The 12,103-nt window shown below is 44.0% G+C and overlaps 1 protein-coding gene across 1 annotated transcript in view; it reads right to left on the minus strand.

Moving 5' to 3' along the window:
- Positions 1-12,103, minus strand: part of ATG14 (autophagy related 14) — an 80,914-nt gene that overhangs the window by 15,419 nt on the left and 53,392 nt on the right. The window contains exons 5-6 of the mRNA XM_073609347.1: positions 4,851-5,088; positions 602-831 (exon numbers count right to left, since the gene is read on the minus strand). Coding sequence (XP_073465448.1) covers positions 602-831; positions 4,851-5,088 — 468 coding nt within the window. The remainder of the gene's footprint in view (positions 1-601; positions 832-4,850; positions 5,089-12,103) is intronic.

The raw sequence follows: 12,103 nt of genomic DNA on the forward strand, positions 1-12,103 counted from the left end.
GTTTGTACACAATGCTAAGAAAGTTTTCTATGACAACAAAAAACCATTAAAAAGGATGTGATGTATGATGCCTGCAGGAGATGTGGAGACACACACTTTGAAGTGATGTTAAACTAGAACTATAGGCAAAACAGTTTATTTTCCCCGATTTTGAATAGAGCAAGTGAGGGTTATAACTCATGTCAGATTTTTTTTTCGTTGTCTGTGTCCCATTGCAGAGATTTCCCTTCACTTCCTGTCCCATAGCCAAACAGGAAGTGAGAAGGAATCCCTAGTAATTAAGGGAATCTCCCTAAAGGGGCACAGATAGCAGTAAAAACCCTGAAACATCCACATCTCCAAAAATGTTTTGCCTTTAGATGTACTTTAAAAGGCAAAACTTTTTTTGACAACATGTACTGCTTCTAAAATAAATAAACTTTTTTTTTTTTTTTTTTTTTTAATAAATAAAAGGAAATGTATTTTTTTTTATAAACATTGTTCAGTGCAGGTGTTAGGTCACATCCTTATACCTAGATGCACTCATACTGGAACAACACTATGCAAGCCTATGATATAGACATGAAAATCATGCAACAGAGTAAAGGGTATATATAATTACCAGGTCCCTGTGCACTCCTCTTCTCCTCCACCCAGTTGTAATAAGCAGAGTAATCCCCATTGTTGGGTAGGGTGATCCAAGGTCCAGCAATGCTAATGCTGGTATCTCCATTGTGATCGTCACACACCCACCTGCCAGAAAGGTAGGTGGTCCTCCTAGCTTCTGCCAGCTTGCTCACAGTGCTAGAGGTCATTGCATTGTCATTCTCAAATGACACGTCTGCAGGATCCCTAGGAATAGAGATTGGCAAAATTACTATGCTACATATGAACATATTAAATTCCACAAAGAGCAATTTACAAACAATGGCAACCATTGAAACCAATTAGCAATCATCTAAAAATTATTCCAACTGGATAGATTAGATGTAAAAGCAGAGGACTGCTATACAGAAGTGCACATTTTCGCTGCTCTTTCTTACAGGCCACTAAGCCCTGGTTCACACTACCATGACTTGTCATGGGACAAAGTCGCACAAGTCGCATCCCATTAATGACATTGGAACTGCTTTAAATCGGTGCAACTCAAGTCGCTTCAACTTAGAAAAGGGTTCCGGCCCTTCTTTGGGGCGACTTCAACACGACTTGCATTGACTTTGTTAAAGTGGTTCCAAAGGAAGAAGTTTTTTTTTTTATCTTAATGCATTAGGATAAAAACTTGTGTGCAGCAGCCCCCCTCAGTCCCACCATTACTTACCTGAGTCACATCTCAATCCACGATGTTGCACCAGAGCCTTGGCTCTCGGGGACTCTCACTCCCGTTTGGCTGACACACAGCATCGAGCGCCATTCACCCCCCTCTGCTGTCAAAGTCAGTGAGCCAATGAAGAGAGGGGGTGGCCGAGCTGCGGCTCCGTGTCTGAATGGACACAGAGCAGCGGCTCGGCTCAGGTGCCCCCATAGAAAGCGGCTTGCTGTGGGGACAGGGGGGGAGGGGCCAGGGGTGCCAGCGAGGGACCCGAGAAGAAGAAGATCTGGGCTGCTCTGTGCAAAACGACTGCATAGAGAAGGCAAGGATAACACGTTTGTTATTTTTAAAACAAAAAGAAGACTTTAGTATCACTTTAAAGAAGTCATATGCAAGTTAAAATGAAGCCGTGCTGATGTGAACCGGAACTTAAGACACCTTGCCTCAATAAGGATTATGCAGACAATGATCAATATACACCTTGCAAAATACAAAAAAGGGCTTGTACAGACAAGTTCAGGAATTCCTAGGGCAACTGGAGCTGGTTTATCTCTAGACAGTTGCAGTTCTCACACTAACCAAAACTGCAGCCTGTATACCCATCACCCCAGTTGAGAGCAGAGCAAAAACTTCACTAAGCACTTGTGTATACTTATCCAATTTGCGTTCGATATTAGTATTGATTATGCCATCTAGTACTCCCCTTATTAAATATAATCAAAAGGGGCAGTAAAAGCAAAAAGGACACTTTGAGGGGTGTTTATTTTCCTTTTTAATTTTAAACTTCAAGCAGGCCTTTAAAAACACAGAAGAAACCTTATGTTTAAATATACAGCAATCACAATTATTAATGTTGAGCTGCACTGATCGCTCCTAGGTGTCAATCCTGTTGTATACAGATCAGAAGATATAAGCATGAGAGTGTGAATAGTCAATAAGCTACATCCTGCAATTCACTACATTTTGGCAAACATTTCCCTTGCATTGTCCTTTAAACAAACTATTTGACAGCTGGTTGGGGGATGAAAGCTCACCGCTAACATGGACTCTCTTTTTCCTTTCATTTTTGTAGCGATTCTCTCACTTGGGGCAACCTGTACATGCAGTACAAGTATAAAGAAAATGCTTACCTTATATACACGAGTATAAGCTGAGTTTTTAGGCAGATTTTTTTGTGCTGAAAGTGCCCCCCTCGGCTTATACTTGAGTCAAGCACTTTTCTGCAGCAGAAAATGAAATTTCCCGAACCGAATTTGGGGCCCCGTATCTCGAGGCCACTTGGTGCTAGAAACCCCACATTTGGTGTGCAAACCCAGTGGAACGAGCCCTACAACATATCCAAAGCTGGGGTTCCTAGCATCAAGTGGCCCCAAGATACGGGGCCCCAAATTCGGTTTGGAAAATGTCATTCTCTGCTGCAGAAAAGTGCTTGACATTTTCCGAATTGATTTTGGGGCCCTGTATCTCGGGGCCACTTGGTTCCAGGAACCACAGCTTTGGATATGTTATAGTGCTATTTCCACTGGGTTTGCACACCAAATTTGGGGTTCCTGGTACCAAGTGGCCCCCAGATATGGGGCCCCAAAGTCGGTCAACTGTGTCCATCTGCAGCAATGTCATTTCAGGACCCTTTGGGTCCAGAGACCCCAAATTTTGGCTGCAGCTAGGGGGCATCTAGGAACCCTTAACTACCGAGTTTGAAGTTCGGGGGACCTATGGCTGCAAATGAGCACAGTGAGGCTGCAAATGGGCATTGTTGACCCTCTTTTCAACTTATAGTAGCTGCGCATTTCTCACCCTAGGATTATACTCAAGGCAATAAGTTTTCCCAGTTTTTTGTGGTAAAATTAGGTGCCTCGGCTTATATTTGGGTCAACTTATACTCGAGTATATACGGTACATGTTATAGCTTTATCTTAAGAGCATTAGGATGCCCTATGCTCATTAACCATGACATTTCATGTCATTATGGATTCAGCAGGTAAGAGGTAAAGCCTCTGGGAGTTTTTTTGCCATCAGTGTGCATTTTGAGGGATATCCCCTCATTCACTGTCAGGACAGAAAGGGAGGGGAAATCTCTCCAATAGGGAAACAAAAACATATTTTTATTGAAGGAAGGGTTAGTTGTTTTTGTTGCTGGCCGTGTCTCCATATCCTGGTAAATAAAAAAATAAAAAAATGCCTGGAGTTGGGCTTTAAAAGGATAAGTTCACCTTTTGTAACATCCTACATCAATATTCAGGATGTAACATGTTACATATGTACCGGCCCTCTGCCTTTGTGGCTGTCGGCTTGTAGTTGTTGACGGCTCTTGGTAGTTCATTGAGCTTCTTTTCAGAGTGTAATTGCCTGCTAGTATCGGGTAGACAGCTACACAGAAAAAACTGGACTATGCATTACATCCACAATCTGCTGATCATGGGTACAATGTGTTAAATGGTCCTAACAAAAAATAAATAAATACAAAATTCATTTTTTTTTTTTTACCTGCAAAAATGTGCATTTATTTTATGTAAAAATAAACTTATCCTTTAAAACGCTGACTTTTCAAATTACTAGTTACAAGCGAATATTTATCAAATTTTGGAAAACGACCAATTTAGTCTGTTTTCATATTAAATCAGGAAATTGAACGAGCCATGACCAGTCCTAGTGTTAGGACATGAGGACATCGTTCAATTTAGCTAATGTGAGTGATAGATGTCAAAACACACTGGCTTATCATTTGTCTATGAAGCAGTAGTAAAGAAAAAATAAAAATCCAGTCCCCCTTTAAGTTTGTCATAATGTGCAAGTACACATCGCATACTAGCACATTGCATTATGAAAGACTAACCTGTAAAACTAAGGCCTCCAGTGGCGAGCTGTCACTGCTCTCAGAGCTTCCATGTTCACCCGGCCTTCCTTCCGGGTTCGAGAGCTCCGGCCGTTTGCATGGCCAAGCTGCAAATCAATCTCACGCATATGCACTGGCGTTACAGTCCCAGCACAGCACTCTGAATGGATATCACACTCGAGTGGGTCATCCATTCAGAGCGCAGTGCGCCTGTGACGTCACCGACTGCAAAACATGCAGATATCTCCTAAACAGTGCACGTTTAGGAGATATTCATTTTACCTACATATAAGCTTTATTATAAGCTCACCTTTATGTAAAAGTGACATAGTGGAGTTTATTACCACTTTAAAAAGCAGACACTTTAGGGCTGAATCATACTGTTGCTGTAACAAGCAACACACCATAAGCACACTGGAGTGCCATTCATTTTGAATGCCATCCGAACACACCTCATCAACCCACCTGCATTGCAGTGCACCTCAATGCACAGTATCACACTAACATACATTGTGGAGTGTTGTGATGCTAAAATAGTATGTGGACCTTTTTTGGTGTATTTTAGTCAATAATTGAATGAGTTGCCATAGCGCAATGCACCTTCAACCCACTGACTGTTTACCTGTAATAGTCAACACCACATTTCTCTAATTTATACACATCAGGCCTTCTAAGAAACGTGCTGCAAGAAAAAACAGCATAGGCTTGATACATTAAGGCAGTTACCTTGTTATATTTTTCACTTCTCCTATAGGGAATATCACTGAAGTCAGTTCTAGTATATGTGAGCGCCTCAGACAGGCCAACTCCCCATGCCGATTCTTCACATCTTTATTCCGCTTCTCCACGATCACGCTGAGCTTGTAATTGCGCCTCTGAATCTTCTCTTTCTTCTCCTGGTGCCTTTGGCTTCTGAGGTAAAGTTCTTGGTTGCATTTTCTGGACTTGGACAACAGCTCTGAATCTTGACATTTGAGAAAAAATACTCCATTAATGTCACAATTACGTATTCTTGAATGCACCTTATCCTAATAATAGTCACTCTGCATAGTGGGGATAACCTAACAGCAACTCATCTCTCAAACTTCACTAAGACCCCTTTCACACCGAGGGCGTTTTGCAGGCGCTATAGCGTTAAAAATAGCGCCTGCAATCCGCCCTCAAACAGCTGCAGCATTGTCTCCAGTGTGAAAGCCCAGCTTCTTTGGAGCGATGAAGGAGCGTGTTTACCGCTCCTCCACCGATGCTCCCCACTGAAATCAATGGGGCAGCGCTGGGATACCGCCGGCAAAACGCAGCTATTGCGGCGCATTGCTGGCGGTTTTAACCCTTTCTTGGCCGCTAGCGGGGGGTAAAAGCGCCCCGCTAGAGGCCGAAATGTGCAGCTAATCTGGCGGTAAAAGAATAGCAGTTTATTAGCTATCTGGCAGGATCAACAGGTATATTTTTGCGCTTATCCGACAGATATAACAAAACTCTTTCAATGCTATATTAAACACATGAAAAGGGAGTAAACAGGAGGAGTTTAATAATGTTAGAGTTAATACACACTAATAGTTGCAGGAGTTGGAATAATTAGGTATGCCCTCCCAGTGTATTTCAGTGTATGATATAGCTTAGCAGCAATCATGCAAACAAATCAAAAGACGTCACAATGGGGGCGTGGCCTGGACATGGCTGAATAGAGACGTGCAGTGTCTGAGCTCCCGGCCATCTCACCCTCACTTCGGCTAATTCAGTCCATATTTCAAACTATGCAATCCTCCAGAAAGAAAGCGGTGAAGAAGAGCAGTAAACCGACTAAATCTACTCCACAGCCGCCTACCTCCAACGAACTTAGGAGATTCCAGCTCTCCCTTCTCGGCTCTCCGGAGCTCAAGATGGCGGCGCCACGAGGAGAACATTCAGGGGGACAGACGGCGCGCGGTTCCCAGTCACCGCACGAAGAGACACATCTGACTGACACTTATACTGGCTTCCCTCCAGTTCTCCGTGCTGGCCACAGTGAGTATTCACAATCCCCTTCCCGAACCCCTGGGGGAGATGCGGAGTTGCACTCTATTCTACTAGCATTTCCCACTAAGGCAGACATCATGGCCCTCATAGCTACGGTAGAAGCCACACACCGTAAGGAAATTAAGGCAGTGAGAGCGGATGTCAGTGCACTAGCCACCAGATTAGAAACAGGGGAGAGCTCTTTGGCAGCATTGGAGCGCCGAATGTCGGAGGTAGAGGAAACCCAAGACGCACAAGCAGAGGCACTGCAAGAGCAGATACTGCGCTTGGAAGAGATGGAAGACCGTAGTCGCAGGAATAACCTGCGCCTCCGAGGACTCCCAGAAGCCACGGGGCCTGAAGACCTAGCAGACACGGCAATAGCAATCTTCCGCAGCCTACCAGGTATAGATCTGCCAGACCGCATCGTACTGGACAGAATTCACCGAGCCTTGGGTCCTAAACCAGCCGACCCCCTGCGACCCAGAGATGTGATTTGCAGAGTCCACCATTATGTACACAAGGAACAGATCCTACGCAAGGCCTGGGAAGCAGAAGACCCGGAATTAGATGGTGTCACAGTTAAGATCCTCCCGGACCCTTCTCGTGCAACACCACAGCGACGTGCGATTCTGAAGCCACTTCTTGATCTGACCAGGCGAAAAAGGAGCTACATACCGTTGGGGTTACCCCTTATCTGTTACATTTAAAGAAGACCAAAGATCTTTCACTCTATGCAAGCCAGACGCCCTACCAGCTATGTTCACTTTTCTTGATGCAGACCCAATAGATATTCCGGACTGGTTGGGCCCTCTCCCGAGACCGTCTATGCCGAGAGTGGGGCATAATTTACCACCTAGACAGCAAAGAAACCGCCGCCGACCCAGAGCACCTTCACAGGAGGACGCACGTGAGTCATGAGACCTTTATATATTTGCACAACGCTTTTCTGTTCAGAGGAATGACGATCAAGTTATTTAGTTTCTCACTGTTTGAGTTTGATCGCTCACTGCCTGCATTGAAGGCTAACAACCCACCTTAATCGTACAGGAGACTGAAACTTAGCTGAGTTTTGCTGAGAGACAGCTCTTTCAAACCATCGCTTTGGGCAGACAGAACGTTCAGCCCTACACCGGCAGATGCTATTATCCGGCAGCTCACAGAATATACCGGAGATCCCATCCTTGAGGGGAGAAGAGGCGCTATGCAGAAGCCACAACATTATGGGATTGCTGTTATAGACTGCGGGATTCTCAAGAGGTTGGGCTCGAACACTAACATCTCCCTCACCAGGACTTGTTATCCACAAATCTACAGAACTACCAGCCAGCAGCCTAACAGCCTGTATAGGTTTGCGTGACTATCAGTCCAGCAGCTACAGTGGAAAGGTTATATGTAAAGAGCACTTATAATCGTTCGCCCTTACAGGTTTAGAGCAAAGAAGTGGCCTGCAGAGCCTGTTTTTGGTGGCTCCATGGGGAAACATATCGGCTCCTAAATTAGTGGAGATACGAGGTGATTACCCTGCAGCCATGACACTGTGCCTTGTGATGTGCGATTTACATTAGAAGCAAGATATATGATAGCACTAAAAAAGATCTCAATGGTTTATGCAGCTAATCACAACTAGCCTTAGTCGTAAAGATTTATTAAGCCATGATAGCTAGCAATAGATCGGTATACTCGATATGATGGGATGTGGCGAGGAAACTACCTTATTTTCTAGTTTGCCATACCGCAAAGAGATGACCATAATGTCTGTTCACTCGTATTATGGAGTTATTATTATGTTTATGAGTTCATAAAGATGCATAGTACTGTCTATGGTTTCATTAGTTAGACATGCTGAGGTGAGGGGGCGGACGGGAGGCTCTCCTTCTGAGCCTTGTCCTTCCTCCCTCCCGACTAGGTAACATATACTCCTGGGGTGTAGGTTTTACGCCGCCCAGGTGCTATATGCAAAAATAAAAAAATTCCCCATAATTTAAGGGGAAAGTAACAGACAAGACACTAGGCCTTGTTTGTATCTCATAACTTTTTGCTAAATCTTTTTCTATCTTTCCTACTTTCACCTTCCTTTCTTTATCCTTCTTCCCCCCTTTTCTTCCCTCCCCACCCTTCCTCTCCCCCCTCCCTCCCCCGTCCTAATATACTATGGCAGCCAGCAAAATTAAAGTGATGTCCCTAAATGTAAAAGGACTAAATATATCAGAGAAGAGACGTATGTCAATAGATGACCTAAGGAGAAACCGCACGGATATAGCATTTATCCAAGAGACACACTTTAAGACTAACAAATTACCATACTTACAAAACAAACACTTTCCCATAGCTTATCACTCCGTGAACCCGGATTCTAAGTCCAAAGGAGCTTCCATTCTAATTTCAAGTAAGATCCCATGGCAACACCAGAGCTCAGCAATAGACCCGACAGGAAGATACGTTTTCCTCAAAGGCACAATTGGCACTGTTAAAGTAACGCTTGCAACCATATTTGCCCCTGATGACCAACAAGCCACGTTCTTACGGGAGACATTAGAGAAACTAAATGATTTTAGAGAAGGTCAACTAATTGTAGGAGGCGACTTCAACACTCCACTGATCCCCTCGGTAGACACGTCGTCGGGTAAAACATCGATTCCACCGAACCAGTTCAAACGAATAGCTAAAACGCTCCAAAAGTTGCAATTAATAGATGTTTGGCGCTTTCAACACTCCGGGGAAAGAGACTTCACATTTTACTCACACATGCACCAACTATTTACTAGAATTGACTATTTTATGATTCCCCATACACAGCTACACGCTGTAGAACAAACCTCAATTGGAAATAGGACTTGGTCAGACCATGCACCTATATTCCTGAGCTATCGCTTATGGGACACTGCCTCTCCCAGACATCGATTCTGGCGGCTTAATGAAAGCCTCCTGCAAAACCCAGAAATATTGGTGGATGTGACTAAGGCACTAAGCCTTTATTTCCAAGAAAATGACCTCCCAGACTGTGACCCGGGGATATTATGGGAAGCCCACAAAGTAGTACTGAGGGGGATCCTCATTTCTCATGGAGCCCGCATCAAAAAAGAAATAAAATACTGTCACAGCTTTTGCAGGAACTTGCTACTATAGAAGCCAGATACAAACACGCCCCTACCCAATCATCTGAAACACAGCTATCAACCCTTAGACGACAGATCACTGATCTTTTACATTACAGGGCAAAAGCGGCCCTACAATGTGGTCGCAAAAAAACATATGAGTCAGGGGATAAATGTGGGAAATTGTTAGCCAATATAGTTAGAAGTCACAAATCTGTGACCTATGTCCCACACCTCACCACGGTGGGAGGCAAAAAAGTAACCCTACCCGCGCACATAAAGGAGGAATTTAGACAGTTTTATTCCAAATTATACAACTTGCCACAAGTGACTCCCCCCACTACCGTGTTGGAGGAATATATTGAATCCTCTCAAATGCCAACTCTTGCCCAGGAGATTAGAGAAGACCTGGACTCACCTATAACCCTAACAGAAATTCAGAATGCCATAGGGACAATGAAACCGGGTAAAGCCCCAGGCCCTGGTGGCTACACTCTACAATATTACAAAACCCTTCTACCAATACTGGGACCCCGCATGGCCACACTGTTTAACAAGATAGGAGCAGGTGCAGTTTTTGCTAGGGAAACATTGGGTGCCCATATTTCGGTAATTCATAAAGAGGGAAAAGACCCAGCGGCATGTGGGAGTTACAGACCCATATCACTGTTGAACCTGGACCTTAAGATATTCACTAAGGTCCTGGCTACTCGGCTGGCGAATCACCTCCAACAACTCATCCACCTGGACCAAGTTGGATTTATTCCTTCTAGAGAAGCCAGAGATAGCACTACAAAAGTGCTAAATCTGTTACATATCACTAGATCCAGGAAGACCCCATGTGTCTTTCTGAATACTGACGCTGAAAAGGCCTTCGATCGTGTAAGTTGGCCATTCATGAACGTGGTACTCAGACACATAGGCCTGGGGGGGGTGATGCTCAGCCAAATAGCCGGTATTTACTCCACTCCCACAGCGCAGGTAAAGGCGAATGGAGTTCTGTCGGAACCCTTCTCAATTACAAATGGGACGAGACAGGGCTGTCCCCTGTCCCCTCTCCTTTTCGCTCTCTTGAGCCATTTCTCTCTAAAATTAGGTTAAACCCTGACATTCACGGAATATCAATGGGCCCCATGCAACATAAGTTAACAGCATATGCAGACGACCTACTTTTTTCACTGACCAATCCAGTGGTGTCCTTGCCCAATCTTCTAAAGGAATTTGAAATATACGGAAAACTGTCAAACCTAAAAATTAATTTTTCAAAGTCGTAGGCGATGGGCATATCTATGCCAGCTACCGACCTTGCAAATCTGCAATCAAGCTTCCGGTTTAGATGGACCACCTCTGCCTTGACTTATTTGGGTACGAGGATACCACCAGATCCGGCACTAATATATGACAGCAATTTCCCTCCCTTGCTAACTAAAACCAAACTGCTATTGGAGGATTGGAATAAGGGACTACACTCCTGGTTCGGGAGATGTAATTTAATCAAAATGTGTATATTACCCAAATTCTTGTACCTATTCCAAGCCCTGCCAATCAAAATACCTCCTACATACTTTAAACAAGTGCAATCTCTTTTTGTTTGGGCAGATAAAAAACCCCGCATCCCCAGATCACAATTATCCATGCCAAAACACTATGGAGGGGTAGCACTCCCAGACATACGGAAGTATTACCAAGCAATACATTTAGGCAGAGTGGTAGACTGGCACCGACACAAGGAATTTAAACTATGGGCGCAGTTAGAGCAACATCAAACAAACATACCTTTGCAATCTGCAATGTGGTGCTATGACTCCCTTCCGTTGGAATTAAAAGCTCATCCCTTTATAGGCAACACTATAAAGCAATGCCTTCAAGCTACTTTACAGACCTCATTAACGACCATAGAATCCCCTTTGACACCGATTTTAGGAAATCCTAACTTTCCTCCTGGAATAGGATCTGGACAGTTTCAGACATTAAGAAGCTCCGGATGCGTTAGGGCTTCGCAGTATGTGAGACAGGACAGATGGCCCTCTATTGAGGAACTAATAGACCCGACAGGTCAGTTCACGCTGTTATTCTGGAATGCAATCCAAATTCACCATTTCCTCCAGGCAATTCCGAATCCTCAATCCTACACCAGACCCCTGACTGCGTTCGAAGAGATATGCTCAGACACAGAACCGATACCACAAGTATTATCCAAAATGTATACACTATTAAATACACCTACACAACCGCCCGACCTGACATGCATCACAAAGTGGGAAACAGACCTCCAACGTACCTTCACAGCAGTCCAGAAACAAAACATGATAGTTTTCTCCCTTAAATCCTCCATCTGCACCAAAATACAAGAGATGAATTTCAAGATCTTGACGAGGTGGTATTTAACACCTAGTCGCTTACATACCATGTTCACTGATGCGTCTCAATATTGCTGGCGCTGTCATAAGGAGGTGGGAACGATCCTACACATGTTTTGGTCTTGTCCCAGTTTAACAAATTTCTGGACTGCAGTACGATCCATTTCTCAGAAATTCACCGACTTTCAGATCCCGAATGACCCGGCATTTTTTCTACTTCATGCATCTCCCATGCCGCTCAAAACGTACAAAAAATCTATACTACGACACCTAACAAATGCTGCCAAGTCTTGTATACCCATACTGTGGAAAAAACATTCCCCACCAACCACATCGATGTGGTTACGGAAAGTAGAAGACATAAATAAAATGGAGGATCTAATAATGACGGCCCAAAACAGACAAGCATCCTATCAGAAAACTTGGACACTTTGGAATATGTTCAAATATTCAGAAGAAGGCAAAACCCTTTTCGGGAACCCAAATTAATAGATCCAGCTGATAGAAGATGACCCACAGAACTAAT

Source organism: Aquarana catesbeiana, linkage group LG13 (genome assembly GCF_042186555.1).
Source record: "Aquarana catesbeiana isolate 2022-GZ linkage group LG13, ASM4218655v1, whole genome shotgun sequence".
Classification (NCBI taxonomy): Eukaryota; Metazoa; Chordata; class Amphibia; order Anura; family Ranidae; genus Aquarana; species Aquarana catesbeiana.